This window comes from Lonchura striata, chromosome 6 (assembly GCF_050655825.1).
Source record: "Lonchura striata isolate lonStrDom1 chromosome 6, ASM5065582v1, whole genome shotgun sequence".
NCBI lineage: Eukaryota > Metazoa > Chordata > Aves > Passeriformes > Estrildidae > Lonchura > Lonchura striata.
Window position 1 is genome coordinate 2,068,879 of NC_140708.1, and position 18,183 is coordinate 2,087,061.

Below are 18,183 nucleotides of genomic sequence, written 5' to 3' on the forward strand. Positions count from 1 at the left end.
CCCACTGTGCCCGTGGCTGACACTTGTGTGTGCCATTCCAGGGGTGAGCCTGCTGGTGCCCCACGGGGCCATCCCCCAGGGGAAGTTCTACGAGATGTACCTGGTGCTCAACAAGGCTGAAACCGCCCTGTAAGTCACCCCGCTGGCCACCCCCTCCTCGTTGGTCCCCGCAGCATTCCCTGTCCAACCTGTGTGCCTGTCCCTCCCCAGGCTGCCCTCTGAGGGCACACAGACTGTGCTGAGCCCTGCAGTGACCTGCGGGCCCACGGGCCTGCTCCTGTGCCGCCCTGTCGTCCTGACCATTCCCCACTGCGCCGACGTCAGCTCCTCGGATTGGATCTACCAGCTGAAAACACAGTCCCACCAGGGCAACTGGGAGGTAAGGGGGCACCCCAGGCCCTGCGGCCAGCAGAGACCCCGAGGGGCACAACCCCTCGGGTGACAGGCTGACCCCCATCTTGCTGTCTCTGTAGGAAGTTGTGACCCTGGATGAGGAGACCCTCAACACTCCCTGCTACTGCCAGCTGGAAGCCAAGTCCTGCCACATCCTGCTGGACCAGCTTGGCACCTATGTCTTTGTGGGGGAGTCCTACTCCAGGTCAGCCATCAAGAGGCTCCAGCTGGCCATCTTTGCCCCCAGCGTCTGCACCTCCCTGGAGTACAGCCTCAAGGTCTACTGCTTGGAGGACACGCCAGATGCTCTGAAGGTGAATACGCCCTTCCCAAAGCTGTTTGTGCTGGCAGCAGGATGCTGCTTGGTGCCTCGCAGGATGGCCTGGCCCTGGGGAGCAACAACCTGATGCAACTGCCTGCAAAGTGACCACAGTGAAATAAGGAGGTGTTTACTGCTTTGCCTGTCCTTCCTCGTCCTCTGCCAAGGAAACAGGGAGGGTGCTTGCTGTGTAGCTCCTTTGCTGGGACCCCTCCTGCAGGCATTACACGAGAGGTTTGGCTGCTGATGGGCAGGTTTTTTATAGATCCTGCATGGATCCGTGCCTTTGCCTGCCCTGGAACGGTTTTGTGGCATAGATAACATTCAGTGCATCACAGGAAGCTGGAGTTTGGATGCTTTGGCTACCTGGAGCCACCAGTCCTGGGCTGTTTGATTCCCTGTGACTTGTCCAGTGGATCCTGTTGGGATGGATATGGTGCCTCTAGGTGGGGATGTAGGCAGGGCTCTGGCTTCTGGATAGTCTTTTTTTCCTAAAAGCTGCTGGTGTGATGAAGGGATGGTGTTAAAAGCAGACAGAGTGGCACCCTTCAAGGGAGTGCCTGACCCTTGTGTTGAAGCTTTGTGTTCTCCAAGGAGTATGGAGGCATTTATGGATGCTCACATTAGAAAATTGAAGTTTTAGGTGGGGCTGGTGTACGAGATGAACTGGCAAGTTCTGTTGGGGTGGCAAAACCTATTCTCCATGGGCTTGAGGCTGCTGCTGACTCCTCTTGGCAAGTTTTCTCCCCACTCCATCCTGGCTTTGGGCGTGGAGGTGGGCAGAGGAGAAGCCCCTGCTCTTCTCCTGCATCTCACCCTGCCTGTCCTGGTGCCCACAGGAGGTGCTGGAGCTGGAGAGGACACTGGGGGGGTACCTGCTGGAGGAGCCCAAGCCCCTGCCCTTCAAGGACAGCTACCACAACCTGCGCCTCTCCATCCACGACATCCCCCACGCGCTGTGGAGGAGCAAACTGCTGGCCAAGTACCAGGTGAGGGGCTGACGTGGGGGCAGCTGGGCTTGCAGGCTGGGAGCACCATCTCCAGCCAGGCACCACAGGGCTGTGGTTCTGAGTTGTCTCCCAGAGGGACAGAGGAGGAAGGGGAGCAGTGTTCTGCTCTGTTTGGTGGGATGCTCTCTGCGAGGTCCTGCTGCCCCACCTCATCCCTCGTGGGGGTGGCTGGAGGAGGTGGGAGCTGCTGGAGCCTTGGCTGAGCCCGTGTGTTGGTGGCCCACAGGAAATCCCCTTCTACCACATCTGGAGCGGCAGCCAGCGGGCGCTGCACTGCACCTTCACGCTGGAGAGGTACAGCCAGGCCTCCAGCGAGCTCACCTGCAAGATCTGCGTCCGGCAGGTGGAAGGGGAAGGGCAGATCTTCCAGCTCCACGTCACGCTGGGAGAGGTGAGCAGAGGGGAGGTGGGGGCACAGCTGGGGACGCGCTGGGACATCTCAGCAATGTCTCACCCTGTCCTTCCTCCTCCAGCACGGCAGCTCCTCCGACACCCTCCGCTCCCACCACAGCGGTGCCACCGCCTCCACCACCACCCAGGTGGGACCCTACGCCTTCAAAATCCCCCTCTCCATCCGGCAGAAGATCTGCAACAGCCTGGATGCTCCCAACTCCAGGGGGAACGACTGGAGACTTCTCGCCCAGAAGCTTTCCATGGACCGGTGGGTCTCCCCAGGCCTTGCTTTCCCTTCCTGTGCCCCCAGCAGGGAGGCTTCGCTCTGTGCTCCCTGTCAGCTGTAGGCATCCAGCGGGGTTGTGTCCAGCTGCATAGGTCCATCCGTAAATGGGGGTATAGCTCTGCACAGTTATATCCATCTCTATCCTTGGATATGATTTTAAATTTTAAAAGAGGAGAGTTTTAGATGAGATACTGGGAAGAAATTCTTCCCCTGGGGGTGGTGAGGCCCTGGCACAGGGTGCCCAGAGAAGTTGTGGCTGCCCTATCCCTGGAAGTGTTCAAATCCAGTTTGGACAGGGCTTGGAGCACCCTGGGATAAAGGAAGGTGTCCCTGCCCACAGCAGGGGTGTTGGAACTAGATGATCTTGAAGGTCCCTTCTGACCCAAACAATTCTGGCATCCATCTGTGCCACAGTGCCGTGTCTCCTGTCACTTTGAACGGCCCTTGTTTATTTGGGACAATGGCTGTGCCATTCCCACCTGGTTTCACCCCAGGACCAAAGGGAGAAAGGGCAATTTCAGCAAAGCAAAGCTTATGTTGCTTTTGCATGAATACCAACCCTGTCTAAAAACTGCAGACGGTCTCTCGAGGGCGCTGGCATTTGCATTACAGCATTTCCATCAAAGTTCACATTCCAAACAGGTCCAGCATCCTCCCTCCTGCCATCTCCAAAGGGCACCACAGCAGCCCAGCCCTACTCTGCTTCTCCCTTGCAGGTATCTGAACTACTTTGCCACCAAAGCCAGCCCCACCGGGGTGCTCCTGGACTTGTGGGAAGCCGAGCACCAGGACGACGGCGATCTCAACACCCTGGCCAGTGCCTTAGAGGAGATGGGCAAGAGCGAGATGCTGGTGGTCATGGCCACGGAGGGAGACTGCTGATGGTGCTCCCCACGGCTGGGGGGCCAGGAGGACGAAACAGGGGGTGAGGAAAGGTCCTCCCCCCATGGCAGGGGAGGCACATCCGTCCTGAGCGGGGAGGGGCCGCGGCCGGCACCTCTCCCGATCACTGTCAGCCTTAGAGACCCATCCTCAGCGTTTACAAGCAATTCAAGTGTTACACAGCATTCCTCCTCCTCCTCCTCATGGCACGGGGAGGAATTAGGGCTTCTCGAGTCGGGATGGGGGCTTTCCTTTTCCTTCTTCTTTTTGGGTTCCCTTCCTCTTCCTTTAATAGCATTTCTGCGTTGAAGAGATGAATACAATCCAGGCTTAACTTCTGTCAAAGGCTTCAGGCAGCTTAACAAGGCAAGTAGGAAAGAAAAAAAGGAAAAAAAAAAAAGTTTCTTAGGAAACGCAAATAATTTATTATCCAGATCTTTGGATGTGTCCTTTTTAAAAAAAAAAAAAAAAAGAAAAAAGGAAAAAAAAAAAGATTTATAAATCTTTTTTTTTTTGGTGTGTGAGAGCAAGAGCGTCGCTGTGGTCAGGGTGGCAGAGAGAGAGATTTCAATGGACACACTTTTGTAGGGAAAAGCGTGTGATCCAAGTTGAGCAAAATGTGTTTACATGTCCTGGGACCCCCAAGGGGTCTGGAGGGTGAAGTGCCTCTCCACCCCTCTGGTTCAGGGCCAGCTGAGACCCTTCCCAAGGCTTTTGTCCTTGCAAACTCCCTTTTCCCTGGCAGTGGGAATGATGGGTCCCACTCCACCTGCGAGGAGGGATGAGGGATGCTGCCCTGTATTTGGGGTTCAGGGTGGAGAGAGTGCATCCAGATATGGGTATTTTTAATGAATTCTTCCCTGGCATGGTTTGGGGGAGCTTTTTAGGATGACTACGCCTTCACTTACGTAACTTCAGTACAAACCAAAGATTTCAGTCCTGCGCCAACCTCCGGACTCGAGGCTAAATGGGGGGGTGTTGTAAACCCAGTAGGATTTTGCAGTGAGCACCCCAAACCTGGGCTTGGGGCTCAGGGGGAGGTGATGAGCGGGTGTGGGGGAGTCAGGGGAGAGCAGGGGCTGGCAGGCTGGGATGTGGCCACTTCAAACTGCATCCACTTCAGGTCCCTGCGCTCCTGCCTGGATTTTGATGCAGTATTTCAGCACGGATTCAGGGAGGGATACGCTGGTATTCCCAAGCTGCCAACCAGGCTGAGCATTTTCACATAAGGGACAGCATGGTAAGCAGTGCTCAGGTTTCCATCCCTCACTTCAGCTCCTGTTTTTCCCTGGAATAGGCTTTTTATAACGATGGAAAAGCTGTGGGGTGAGTGGAAAGTAATCAAGTTGTAGGCAGAACAACGTTCCTCACACAGATACGGTGATGAAGGTAAAACATTTAGGTTGTCTGCAGGTAGAAATAGTTACTGAGTGCTGTATCTTAGAAGCTTGTCTGTTAAAAAAAAAAAAAAATAGGAAGGGGGTGGTAAGCTCAGGATTAGAGTAGGTTACACGGCCAGGCTGTGGATTCTCCATCAGTGGAAGTATTGGGAGCATGTCCTGCTCTGGGCTGCAGAGCCCTGGATCGGTGTCGTGGAGTGCCTGTGTCACCCCACAAAGTGCTGGGCACAGGAGCACACTCAGGGAGCCTGGAGAGCGTCACCTGCACAGGGCAGCTCAGGAGGAGCTTTCAGGATTGCTGGGACGTGGGAGGATTCCTGTGGGCAGCTCCTGAGGCACTGCTGGAAAGCAGAGTTCCTGACCACAGCTCCCTGCTGTGCCTCAGGGTCCCTGGAGTTCACTTCTTGCTGGGTTTTCAAGGCTGTGGGAGAGAAGGGATTTTTTCCTCTTGTGCTGGATGGGAAAACTGCTGCTGGGCAAGCTCCTGTGTCACATGGGAGGGGGCTTATCTGTCCTTTGGGTTGCATTTGACCATTTCTGAGACTCTCTGAGCTAAGGAAGAAGAAGCAAATTTGGAGAGCAATAAATACTCGATGGATCAATCCAGCTGCCCGTGGTCTTGAGGGCTCCTCTCAGTTCCATGGGGCTCTCAGAGGGATGGGGTGCTCGTTCAGGTCACCTCGGGATCTCTCTCACTCCCGCTCTCTGGTTTACGGATCACTGTGCTGGGATGTGCATCTGTCTGTCTGTCCCTCTGTCCTGCCCACAGGTGCCTCTCTCCATCCCCCTCCATCTCTGTTCCTTTGGGCAGGCAGCAGCCACCTGGCTTGGCTGAAGTGCATCTTTGGGGAGATTCTCCCTGTTTTTCTGACCAGGGGACCTGCAGCAGGAGCAGGGCAGGGGGGATGCAGGGTTTGCCTCCATGTCCCGTGGGTGCCAGCTCCCAGGAGCCCTCCACACCTCCCAGGGGTTTCTCCAGCCAGGCATTTTGGCCAAGGCAGCCCCGTGGTCTGGCAGTGTCCATCTCTTGCTCTAAAATGTGTTTCCATATTTATATGTCCAGGGGATGGGCCTGGTGGCGTCCTCTAAACCCGCGTCTGTTCATTCTGTAAACTAAAGAACTGTAAATAAAGTTTAGCATTCCTATTGTAACAAATTAATTTTTATGCAATAAATTATATTTCCTAGTCTAATAAAAAAAAAAAAAAGGAAACAATCTGATTGCTCGCCTCTCCTGTTCATCACTCACTGGTTCCTGCTGCGTTTGGCATCTGCAGGGACTGGGGATCCCTGTCAGGTCCCTCCAGCCTGCTTTGGGCTCCGCTGCCACGGGCGTGCCAGCAGGAGGGTGCTGCTGTCCAGTCCCCGATGGAAGTGAGCTGGAGATTAACTGATGGTTTGTTTTGGGTGCTTCCAAGGCAGGAGGTGAGAAGCACAGCTGTGGCTCGTGGGCTAAGCCACCCTCTCGAGCAGTTCATTCCCACCCCTGAGGGATATCCTACAAAAGCAATGCCCCTTCCCGAACTGAGGGGATAATTTGGGAAGGGGGAGTGGAGCATGATGCTGCAGCTGCAGGTGGGGCATCCCTGTCCTCCAGCACCCACCTGGCTTCCTCCCCTGCCTGGGGATTGCTGCTGTTTCCCGTCTGACACGGGCCAGGCACTTACCTCAGGTGCTGACAGCAGACTTTGACAAGTGGGAGCTCTGCTCAGGTCATCCCAGAGCCCAGCCAGGCTGCTGCCCAGAGAGTAAAGATGAGGTCTGGGATGTGATTAAGATTGCACTTCATGGCTGTTGCCCAGATTCTGAGGTGACATACCTGGTCAAAACATTACCTCTTTGAGGCTGCAACAAAGAAAAATTAATCCATGGCATGCCTACAGTTCACAGATTGCGTGTTTCATGTTAATGGCGTAATAAACATTTTCATTTTTGTACTAAATACATGATTTGAACTAACACCTGCATTTCAAGTAGCTCCGTGCACTAAAACAAATAGCAAAGATGTGCCAACTAACCTTCCAGACGGCTGGGGGTAATAGGTCTTTTGTCTGGATGAAGTCCCAGCCGGGGAGCAGAGCCAGAAGGGTTTGCAGGGGTGTTCAGGAGCCCGCTGTCCCTGCCCGGGCCACTCACCGGCTCCAGCTCGCCGGACCAGCTGCCACCAGGAGATGGCAACACTGACCCTGCTGCGGGCAGCGGAGGGAATTCCGCGGCAGCGAGGAGAAACGGGACGAAATTGCTGCCCTGCCAGCGCAGCGATCCTGCCGGAGATTCGCTCTCACACCGGAGATTCGCTCTCACACCGGAGATTCGCTATCACACCGGAGATTCGCTATCACCCAGGTACGGGCAGCCTTCCCAGCCGCTTCCCACCCCACGCGGGATGCCGGGGCAGTGGCTCCGCACGAGGGAGAGCCTTCTCCCAGAGAAGGTTTGCTCGGGAGGGGTGTGACAGACAGTCCTGCTCCACCCGTGCCATGGACACTTCCAGGGATGGGGCAGCCACAGCTTCTCTGGGTGACTTGTGCCAGGGCCTCCCCACCCTCACAGGGAAGAATCTCTTCCAAATATCCCGTATGAACCTGCCCTCTTGTCAGCTTAAAGCCATTCTCAATTGTCCCTTTCTTTACATCTCAATTCCTTTAACCTCCACCTCCCACGCTGCTTTCTCTGGGCCCTTTTTGCACCAAACCATCTTTCCAAGGGCCCACATCCATGGATAACTTTGACCAGCCGGTGCCCAGTTCCACCTTCTATTCTCCTGTTGAAACACCCAGTTTGCTGATTCCCCTTAGAATTCAAGCACCCCACATCCCCTGTAGTGGCATGTCACACTATGGCACAAAATAACTCACACACAACGCTAGATGTAAAAGAGGGGGAAAAGAAGTTTATTTCTGACTCTACAATGTATAGAATTCTAAAAGTGACAGTGGATTGGAGGATGAAATTGCCACCTCTCCAACCACACTGGTCAAACCAACAGTCCATCCATTCTCTCCTCCCACAAAGAATGCAAAACAATCATTATTTACATGAACACATGTGTTTCCCCCATAGGAGAAAAAAAAATTCCAACTAGACTATTTTGGGGCTTTCTGCAAAAATTTAAAAAAAAAAAAAAAAGAAGAAGAGTATTTGGCTTTGATGAAGGGTTGGATGCTGGGGCATGTCCCTGTGTGGCTGCTGAGGAGCCAGACACAGCTTTGGGGAAAGAAACAGGGAAAAGAGAGGTGATGATGTTTTCCTTCACAGTCACACCACACCCTCACAGGTGTGACTGTGGAGTTTGGAGGGAATCCAGGAGTTTGCAGTGGAATTCGTGCTGATGGGGCACTGCAGGAAGCACAGGGAGTACAGGAGGAGCTCGTATCCCACCCTGCAGAAGATGCTCTCCCATTCCCCAGCCTCCCATCTGCAGGAGGTGATGTTTTGGTGACTTCTGATGAAAATCAAGCCTGGGCAAAAGCTTTTCTTACTGCTGTGCGGCAAGCCAGGCTGTGATTAACACTGATCTTCATGGAATCATGGAATGATTTGGGTGAGAAAGAGGGGCCTTTAGGATCATCTTGTTTTTCCCCTGTGCCATGGGCAGGGACACCTTCCAGGGTGCTCAGAGTTCCATCCCGCTTGGGTTTGGACACTTCAGGGATGGAGCGACGACAGCAGCTCTGGGCACCCTGTGCCAGAGCCTCCCCACCCTGCCAGGGAACAATTCCCAATTCTCAGTATCCCGCCCATCCCTGCCCTCTGGCAGTGGGAGCCATTCCCCGGCTCCTGTCCCTCCATCCCTTGTTCCCAGTCCCTCTGCAGCTCTCCTGGAGCCCCTTCAGGCCCTGGCAGGGCTCTGAGCTCTGCCTGGATCTGCTCCTGCCCAGGTGACACCGCCAGCGATCACACAGGCGCTTCCCAGCCCCGGAGCGGCTGCGGGCGTCCCCCGGAGCTCCTTCCCGTGCTGGGGATCGGGCTCGGCTGAGACCCCGCCGGAGCCGGGGCCGGAGCCGGAGCCGGAGCCGGGGCCGGAGCCGGAGCCGGGGCCGGGCGAAATTTGGGGTGGGGGCGTGGCCAACACAGCCTTTTAATGAGGGGTGTGGTCAATCCCGGTGGGGGCGTGACCAATCCCTATGAGGGGCGTGGTCAACCCCTGCGGGGCGTGGCCAATCCCTGCGGGGCGTGTCCAATCCACGCGGGGCGTGTTCAATCCACGCGGGGCGTGTCCAATCCCTGCGGGGCGTGCCCAAGCCGGTGGGGGCGTGTCGCGGAGCCGCTGGGCGTGGCCTCCCCTCCAAAGGCGGGTCTGGGCCCTGAGGCGGCGGCGGGGCCGGGCGGGACCCCCGTAAGTGCTGCGGAGCGGGGAGCGGGGCCGGGCGGAGCGGGGCTCAGCGGGAGGCAGGCAGGCGGGCGGGCGGGCGGGCGGCGCTCCCCATACTCCCCGGTTGCTCGCAAAAACCCGCGGTTTCCGCATTTCCGCCCGGCCCGGCCCCGGCGTGGGCTCGGAGGCGCCCGGCCGCTGTGGGCGCGGTGGCCCCGCGGGCCCCGGCGGGGCTGTGGTAGCTTACAGGCGGTTTGGGAGAGCCCTTTGCACCGCGCTCCGCAGGGCCCGGCCGGCGCTGCTGGGTGCTTTTTGGAGCGTGGCATGATGCTAAGCGAGCTTTCTTACTGTCCGGGGGGACAGGTCAATTATTAATTGCGGGTGGAAATGTGGGTGGCATCTCCGAGTCTCAGTCCCTTTCCCCGTGCCTTCCCACCCCCGGCTAGCTCCTCCGGTGCTTGGCTGGAGATGCCCTGGCACAGCTGCCCAGAGCAGCTGGGGCTGCCCCTGGATCCCTGGAATGTCCCAGGCCCGGGCTGGACGGGGCTGGGAGCAGCCTGGGCTAGTGGCCATGGCAGGGGGTTGCAGTGAGATGGGCTTCGAGGTCCCTTCCAGCCCAAACCCTCCGTGGTTCCGCGGGCTGCCGGGGCCAAAGGGGATGGAGCAGCCCCTGGGATGTGCCAATGGCCCTGTTGTTTTTACTGGGGCCAAAGGGGATGGAGCAGCCCCTGGGATGTGCTAACAGCCCTGTTGTTTTCCCAGCGGGCCAGCAGGATGGTCCCAGCAGCCGGCAGCGCTGCCCCGGAGCAGGAGCCCCTGCTGGAGGATGCCGTGGGCACCGCGTACAGCCGGCAGAAGCCACGGGACCGCTGGCACGGGGCCTACCTCATATTTTTCCTCCTGGGCATCGGGTCCCTCCTGCCCTGGAACTTCTTCATCACGGCCAAACACTACTGGAGGTACAAGCTGCAGAACTGCTCAGATGAGCCTGGCCCGGTGGGGCAGGTGGCCTCAGACCTGCAGGTGAGTGCTGCCGTGGAGGCAGAAAAAATAACCTGGTTTCCCTCCTATCTTGCTCATTTTCCCCCTCCACTTCCCCAGAAGGTAAGTGAACATCCTCTAGGGCCTCCCCTGCCTCAAACCAGATGGAAAGGTTTATTTGCTATTTATTTACAAATAGCTGCAGGAAAGGTGCTTCAGTTAATTTTGTGGTCTGCCTTTTACCTGCATTTGGACTCCTAAGTGTTAAGGTGAATCTAAAAGAATAGGGCTTAACCTTTCACAGGGTAAGTTCTGCAGTGCAAGGCACCACTTTGTGTTGGTCCTTTTTGTGGCAGGTGTGCCGTGAGTACCTCCTTGCAATGATCAACATCTGGCTTTGGCATATGGAGCAAGGAGCTTGTCATGGGGTGATGGATGAGGCAGCCTTGGGGTGGCAGGTTAATGGCCTCTTTCTGTCCCCAGAAAGACTGCTTTCTCTTGTTCCTCCTGCCACAGCAGGATTATTTCCCTGTGGCTCCCTGACAAAGCTCTGGGTTTGTTTCTTTGTGTTTGGCTTTGTGGAAAAAGTGTTGGGGCCATGAGGCTGTATCACATCCTGCTTTTGTGGCAGAGCTTGTTCAGGTGGTTTGGGCACTTTTTGTTTCTATAAAAGCACAAGTCCATATGTGATGCCCATGTTTCTCCTCCGATTTCTCACTCCAGTACACCCACAGCTCTTTTAATTTTCATAGTTGTTAGTGTCAGCTGCTTTTTAGATGGGGAGGAAGGGAAGTGCTTATACCAGGATGCTACAGGTGTGCTGCTGTAAAGCAAGAAACTGAATTAAACTGATGTGTCCAAGCTCCTGCACTGCCTAAAGACCAAAATTATCTGTGTCTGTGCTAGTGAAGGTGCTCCGAGAGGGGTCAAATGAGCTTTGTCACCACGTGGCATGGTGTTCTCTTATTTCCTGCATCCCACATGTTCCTCACAGCTTCTGCATCATGCTGATCCTCTTGAGAACAGCTGGGTTTTAGTAAAGTGTGTTGGAGTAGGTGTTTGCTTGCACAGCTGTACTCCTGGCTGGATCAGCCATTTCTTTGCTGAAAAGGTGTTTCTCCTCTTCCTGTGTGGCTGTGGAACGATGCCTTTTCCTCTCTACGAGGAAATGCTGTTCTGTGGCAGCCGAGTGTGACAGCATCAAACCAGTCAGCCCAGTTTGTGCCCTGCTGCTGCTGCAGGAGGCTTTACCTGCACACAGAGCTGGCCTGTGGAAGGATGCACCTCTGACTGAGAGCCACCTCCTGGCTCCAGCCTTTGCCCTGCTGCTAATTTCATGCCCCGTGCTCAGTAACACTCCAGTGCCTTCAGCCACCTCCACAGACCTGGATTCCTGTTCCAACCTGGCAGGAGCCCTGCTGCCAAGTCCAGACTGGAGCAGAATTGAAGCTGTTTTGCAAAAGCATCTTGTGTTGTATTTGCCAGCAGAATGCTTTGTTTTTGTTTGGGGCTTTCTAAAGCATGGTGGCAGCTTGTTTGTAGGTAACGTGGGGTTAAACACTTCCATTCCCCCATTAGACCTGGATGTGGGAGGAGGATGTCAGGTTTGCTTTGGGGTTTATTTTAAGGGCTCAGCAGAAAGGGAGAAGAGCTAGGTATATCCTGCAGTGCCAGAAATGAAAGCGTATCTGTGAAGGCTGGGAATACCCAGGGAGGGAGAAGAGTTCCCTTTGGAGATGGATTAAAACCCAGCAAGCAGGAGAGGAGTATGGAATCTGATCTTTTCCACTGGTCCAGGCATGGATTAAATTTGCCACCCACCATTCTGCTGCTGCTTTAAAAATGTGGTGCAGGGGCTCTTAAGTACTTGCCCAATTCTCTCCTCACTGCTGGTGTGAGCCCATTTGCTGGGAATGAATGAATATTTCCCTGGGATGCTCAGAACGCAGCATCTCTGCTGGCTTACTTTGAGTACACTTCTGCTTGGTGCAAAGCATTAGAAAGTCATTTTTCCTCCCCAGAAGCAGAAGCAAATTAACTTGGAAGTTTACTGAGTATCCCTCAGGATGGTTTGGAGGTTTGTTTTAAGTAGGTGGTAAATAAGCTGGAGTTTTAGCAGCCAGCTTTACATTTTCCTTTGTCTTTTCTCCTGATTCGTCGTGTGGCCGCAGAGCTTTGAACCTCCTGCTTGGCTGAGCTGATGCCCTAAGCACAGGCATTTAAGTCTCTGCCTATCTGGACCCTCTAGGAGTGATTATTAGGTATCCTGTTGCTTCCAGTGAAGCTCCTGATAGGGAAGAGAAGATGAATGTGCTTGTAAACTGATTAAAAATGATGCAAAGCTGTAAAAAATAATGAGCTGTGCAGAGAAAACCTGCCAGGTGCCTTCTCCTGGTTGGACGTGATGAGACCCCCATCTCTGTAGCTGGATAAGTGCAGAAAATTAAAACCTGTCATGATAGGGGTGGACATGTGGGTCATCCTCCTCTTTGTGTGCATCACCCTACCTGCTGGCTGAGATTGCTGCAGCAAAAGGATGGCATTAAGCCCCTCGAGGGGAGAGGGAACAGACACACTTTGATGGTGCACAGCACCATGGCAGCTATTTCTTTCAGTGTTTATTTTTTTTCCTTCTGTATTTATGTCCCTGATTTCCTGAAGTAGCCCAGGGCTATGGGAGGGCAAATCCCAGAATTCCCATTGCCCTGAGCAATTTGCAACATGGGCTACAACACGAAGTAGACACCTACACTATAACTCCCTGTTGTGTCATATTCAAGACCTGAAATTCATGCCTTGGCTCCCCCTACAATGTTTTTTACTTTGTTTATTTTTTTTTTTTCCTGGCAGGACTATTTTGAGAGTTACATCTCCATTGCTTCCACCGTACCCTCAGTGCTGTGCCTGATTGGAAACTTCTTGCTTGTCAACAAGTAAGTGTTGCTCTGATCCCAAGTGCCTGAGCCACGTTTCTCCCTGGCTTTGCTCCTGTCTTCTTTCCAGCTTCCCAGCACAGGCTGCCCTTCCCTCAGGGGGAGACCGTGGGGAATCCTGAGCTTCCCTGTGCAGTCAAAATTCCCCCCGTTGCCCCTGCCCGAGTTGCAGCCGGCTGAGATGAAGTGGGAGAAGCGCCTTGCTCCACAAGTGCCTGCAGTTAGCTTGAGTAAATAAATTCCTAATGAATTCCTTGGTTAATTGCTTGGTAAGGGTCTTCCCTCTTAAAAATACCTTTATTGTCATCAGGGGACTGGTTGACAAAAGCCAGGCTCACCCAGGTAGAGGCCTTACCAGCCCTTAAACTGGGATAAGAAATGGACCCAGCTGCACCTTGTTGCAAGCTTGGCCTTGCAAATCTCAAACAGCCTCCTGCCTTCATCTCTACCCTTCCTTATCCCACATCAAACTCCTGTACACTTGCAGGCGTGGGTTTGCATGGCTGATCTCCAGATTCCTGCTCCCTTGCCTCACTGCTTCCTCCTCTCCTTCCACCTCTCTTTATTTTCTTTGCCCCCTCTGCCAGCACAGGAGCTGCCCTCCCGTGCTGAACCTTCACGGTGTGGTTTGAAAAGCAGGAGTGACCTCTACCCCTTGTCCCAGGGTCGCTGCCAGGGTGCGGATCCTGTCGTCCCTCTTTGTCATGCTGGCTGTGTTCCTGGTGATCACGGTGCTGGTGAAGGTGGACACCTCCACCTGGACCACGCCCTTCTTCGCCCTCACGGTCGGCTGCGTGGCCGTGGTCAGCAGTGCCTCCACCGTCTTCTCCAGCAGCATCTTTGGCCTCAGCAGCTGCTTCCCCATGAGGAACCTGCAGGCTCTGCTCTCAGGTTGGCTGATCCCACTGGACTTTCCCATCTTGGACTTTCCCTGCTCGTCTCCATGGTTTTCTCTGGGGTTTGTGTCATGTGGAGTTTGTTTTAGAAGCTTAACTTTGCCCTCATGGTAAAGGGAAGTTGCTGAAGGAGAAACTTGCTGGATCACATGAGCTTTGGTTTCTGTAAATAGCCGTACACTGACCCTGGAGAGCTGCTGGGTGCAGGGGGGGAAGGAGATGGCATCCCCCTGCCCTGCCGTTTCCAGCAGAGGCATCTGCAGCTCTGCCTGTCTGCTCCTTTCTGATCGGCATTTCCATGAGTGATGAGGGGCAGGTTGGGAGCTGTGAGTGATGAGCTCCCTGGAGCATTGATCACATTATAAATGTGCTGTGGAATGGTTGACAAACCAAGAGGAGAAGTAGGGGGGGAAAATCAGGATGGTGAAATTTTTCCTGGGGCCAAGACAGGAGTGTTTTTAATGAGTTGATCTCAGAGAAGGAAAGCACCACATCCCTGAGATGGCATTCCTGCCGCTGGTGCCTTGAATCCCCATCTGGGGGAGCGCAGTGGAGAGTTGGATTATGTGTGCTGGTGGAAAGCCAAGTTTAGGCTTTGGAAAAGGTTTGGACTTTTCCTGCAGGACTGGGGAGCTGCAAGCCCAGCAGAAGGACTGGAGAGCAGTGTGTGCTGTGCTGTGTTAGAAGGGGGTGCAGGATGGCACCTGGGCTGTGGTGCAGCCCCACAAGCACCTGAGGCGCGGAAATGGAGAGGAGGTTGTGTGTGCAGCTGCACCCTGAGCCGGGTGTGGGGCAGTGTTCCCTGGAGATCTGTGCATGTCAGAAGAGGAGCTTCTGGGTTCCTCCTTGTTCTCTGTCCCTCACTGTGCCCACCTCTGCTGCCACACGCAGGGCAGGCCATGGGTGGCACCGTCAGCGCCGTGGCCTCCGTGATCGACCTGGCAGCGGCGGCCGATGTCACCGACAGCGCCCTGGCCTACTTCCTCACCGCCGACATCTTCATCGTCATCTGCATCATGGTGTACCTGCTCCTGCCCAGGCTGGAGTACTCCAGGTGTGTGCCAGCCTGCTGGGGCGTCCCACAGAGGGTTTGCAGCGGCATTGCTGGGGGATCCACGGGACACTCGCCGTGCTGGTCCTGCCCCGTCACTGCTGCAGCTGTGCTTCCCCTTTCACCAAAACCACAGGGTGAAACTGTGTTTCAGTCAGGGCTTTCTGCCAAGCTTTCCCAGGGCCTCTGATGCCGGCACTCCCAAAAATGTGTGGAGTCAGCAGAGAGCCCTAACCCGGAGGCAGCCAGCCAAGAATGTCCCCATATCCTGTCTGCCACTTGGATGTGTGTGACCCATGGGTCTGGTTGGTGCTTGTAGCCCCCAGAGCCCCCAGGTGCCTGCAGACAGTAGGGTCTCCTCTGTGAGCACTGAGGGTGCAGAGAGGGGAGAGTGGATGTGCAGGGGTCACCTCTCTGTACGAGGTGGGAGCTGCAGGTGCGCTGGATTTGCTGGGTCCAGCGGGCATACCTGTGTCTCCAACTTCTCTCCTGCCCTCTCTCCAAATCTCAGCTGCTTTCCCTCATGCTTCCCTCTGTCTCTTTTTCCAGGTATTACCTGAGCAGCCAGAAGGAGAGCCCCTCTCTGGTCACCGTGCCCCCCAACAGCTCCATGGAGGACGAGGCAGAGGCAGGAGGCACCGTGAACTCCTACCTCCTCCCAAGAAGTGCTGGCATCCCCCCACTCCGCCCCATCCTGCACAAGACCGCCCTCCTTGGCTTCTGCCTCTTCTACGTCTTCTTCATCTCCATCGCCATCTTCCCTTCCCTCTCCTCCAACATCGAGTCTGTCAGCAAATCCTCGGGAAGCCCATGGAGCACCAGGTACTTCACACCACTCACCTGTTTCCTCCTGTACAACTTTGCTGACTGGTGTGGGAGGCAAGTCACTGCCTGGATCCAGGTGCCTGGCCCCAAGAGCAAGCTGCTGCCTGTCCTCGTCCTCCTCAGAACCATCTTCCTCCCTCTCTTCATCCTCAGCAACTACCAGCCCCGGGCTCACATCCGGACCGTGGTGTTCAACAGGGACATCTACCCCGTGGTGTTCACGGCGCTGCTGGGGCTCAGCAACGGCTACCTGGGCACGCTGGTCATGGTCTACGGCCCCAAAATCATGCCCAAAGAGCTGGCTGAGGCAGCAGGGGTGGTGATGTCGTTCTACCTCGTGCTGGGGCTGGCTCTGGGCTCTGCCTGTGCCGTTTTCGTGGTGCACCTCGTGTAGAGGGGCAGCCTCAGGAGGAGGAGGCCCTCGGTTTGTGGTGCTGCTGTTGAGCATTTAGGGTTTGGGGCTTTTTCCCAAAAAAGCCAGGTGTCCTCTGGTTTTGAGGCAGCCTGCCTGTCTTAGGAGGGGGGTAGCTGCATCCAGGGGGCATGCAGAGGGAAAGTCTCCCTTCTGGGAAGGGGCATCCCCTGTGCTTGGGAAGGTTCTGTCAGACATTGTTGCTCCCCAGTTGAATGGAGCAGGGACCAAAACAGCCTCATCCTCCCCAGGGAGCTCAGGGAAGCACCAGGGACACAGGGATACCATCCCTTACCCGTGTGCCAGTGGTTTTAAGCTGAACCCAGGGCTTTTGGGGGCACCTTGGGTTTTTCTGCTGCACTGTTAGAAGTTCAGCCCATCAGGGGTTGGGTGGTCTTAGGGAGGGTTCACCCCTCACTGGGCTGTGATGGTGGTGTTGGACTAAAAGGGATTTGAGCCCTGGAGCACCTTCTCACAACTTAGGGAATGAGCAGCAGCTGTCCCAGGGATTGGGGAACAGCTTTGCACAGATTTCATACAATCATTGCACAAAAAAAAAAAAAATTATACGTACATAAGGGAAACGGCTCCACTTGGAATCTTGCTTGCTTTGATTTTTCCATGTGAGGTTGAACTGAGGGATCATCTACCTCCTAGCATGGTGCCACTAGTGTTGGGGACTATTGCCTGGCCCAGCTGAGAAGAACATTTTTCCTGCTGTGACTGTGGTGTGACCCCCAAGGAAAGTGAAATGCTGAGTGGGCCTAACCTGAGGTTTTTCTTCAGTCTCTATTCAGAGAGCTCTGTGCAAGCCAGGGAGAGGTACGAGAGAGGCCCTGGTGTGAGTTTCACAGCAGAAATCTGGTTAATTCATGTAGACAGGCACCATATGGCCTCCAGATGTTTTCGGAGGGGTAAGCTACTGTGACACCCAAAAATATGGCCCACCCAAAGACAACTGGCTTTTAAAGTCATTTAAACTCCCATATGCCAGCACAGACTGGCCTAAATCCGATTATTGTATTTATTTTCTCAAATTGGCTGGATTTATGGTCTAGAAGAAGAGGTGAGCTGATCAGCATGGGTGTAAAGGCAGAGCTTGGCAGTGCATGACACCTCGGAGATGCTGTCTGTGGAAACTGATTCCTTTGAGACTGGGTTAGGAGCAGATGCTCCATTACTGGGATTCTCTCAGCACCTCCTGCTTGCCCTCATAGCAGTGGAGCTGCTGGATGTGGGGAGAGCAGCAGGATCCATGGTGGTCACTGCCCTGGGGTGCCACGTGGGTGTGGTGGACATTGGGTTTTTACAGAAATCCTTTCCTAAAGCAGTGTTTACTTTGGGCCCCTTGGCAATACACACAGAGTTTTGATTGATGGCTGATTTTTATTTCAATGTAAAATCCAGACACAAGTGGAAAATGTGTGGGGTGTGCAGTAGTGAGGAGCAGCTTTATGGAATGTGTGGGCTCTTAATCCCTACCTTTGGTGGGTTTGGAGCCCTTTGGCCTCCAGCACTTGGCCAGGGACTGCCTTGACCCAGGTGAAGGCCCACCCAAGGGCTGCGGGTCAGGATGCTGGGAGCCCCTCCTGGGGGCCAGTGTTCCCATCCCCTCCCTGGTGCTGGAATAATGCAGCACTTGGTCAAAAAGCCCAACCCAGCCTGGTGCTGGCAACCAAAAAGTCCCTTTGTGGCCTTCAGTGAACCTGTCTTCAACCTGTGCATTTCCCTCCCAATCCAAGGAATGATGAGATTTGGCTTGGTTTTTTACTGCTTTGCGTCTCCTCTGCTCCTCTCCTTGTCACAGACCAAATTCCTCTGGAGGAAGAACTTAATTATTTGGTACGGTTGCTAATAAAGAGAATTCTTGATCCTGTGCAACTGCTGGTGTCTGGAATAATTTCTCTTGGAGGTGCACTGATGCATGCAGTTTCAGCTTGCATTTTTCCTTCTGGTCATCCTTCTCTCCCAGCTTGGATTGTAAACTCAGAGGAATCCCTGGCAAGGGCTGGGTGAAGGAGCCTGCTTTGAGGGCACAGCTTTTCCACTGGAATGTCCCCAGATGACATGCAAGTAGGTGTGGAGAG

The 18,183-nt window shown here is 54.7% G+C and overlaps 2 protein-coding genes across 3 annotated transcripts in view; both read left to right on the top strand.

Moving 5' to 3' along the window:
* Window positions 1-5,899, top strand: part of UNC5B (unc-5 netrin receptor B) — a 58,348-nt gene extending 52,449 nt beyond the window's left edge. For both annotated transcript variants that reach the window (XM_085583758.1, XM_077784782.2), the window contains 7 exons: window positions 42-129; window positions 211-379; window positions 474-707; window positions 1,552-1,701; window positions 1,949-2,113; window positions 2,196-2,383; window positions 3,118-5,899. In XM_085583758.1, coding sequence (XP_085439884.1) covers window positions 42-129; window positions 211-379; window positions 474-707; window positions 1,552-1,701; window positions 1,949-2,113; window positions 2,196-2,383; window positions 3,118-3,283 — 1,160 coding nt within the window. In that variant the 3' untranslated portion in view covers window positions 3,284-5,899. The remainder of the gene's footprint in view (window positions 1-41; window positions 130-210; window positions 380-473; window positions 708-1,551; window positions 1,702-1,948; window positions 2,114-2,195; window positions 2,384-3,117) is intronic.
* Window positions 5,900-8,925: 3,026 nt separating this feature from the next.
* SLC29A3 (solute carrier family 29 member 3) lies at window positions 8,926-17,977 on the top strand. The gene is made up of 6 exons (XM_021529126.3): window positions 8,926-9,022; window positions 9,761-10,021; window positions 12,830-12,912; window positions 13,577-13,803; window positions 14,700-14,862; window positions 15,409-17,977. The coding sequence occupies exons 2-6, from the start codon at window positions 9,773-9,775 to the stop codon at window positions 16,076-16,078; spliced, it is 1,392 nt and encodes a 463-aa protein (XP_021384801.3). The 5' UTR covers window positions 8,926-9,022; window positions 9,761-9,772; the 3' UTR covers window positions 16,079-17,977.
* Window positions 17,978-18,183: the final 206 nt, after the last annotated feature.

What these genes read in the sequence shown, in the direction of transcription:
- SLC29A3 (XM_021529126.3), top strand. Translation starts at nt 9,773, where the DNA reads ATGGTCCCAGCAGCCGGCAGCGCTGCCCCGGAGCAGGAGCCCCTGCTG. An exon ending in CCTGCAGGCTCTGCTCTCAG is followed by an intron (nt 13,804 to 14,699) that starts GTTGGCTGATCC and finishes TGCCACACGCAG; the next exon opens with GGCAGGCCATGGGTGGCACC. An exon ending in CCCAGGCTGGAGTACTCCAG is followed by an intron (nt 14,863 to 15,408) that starts GTGTGTGCCAGC and finishes CTCTTTTTCCAG; the next exon opens with GTATTACCTGAGCAGCCAGA.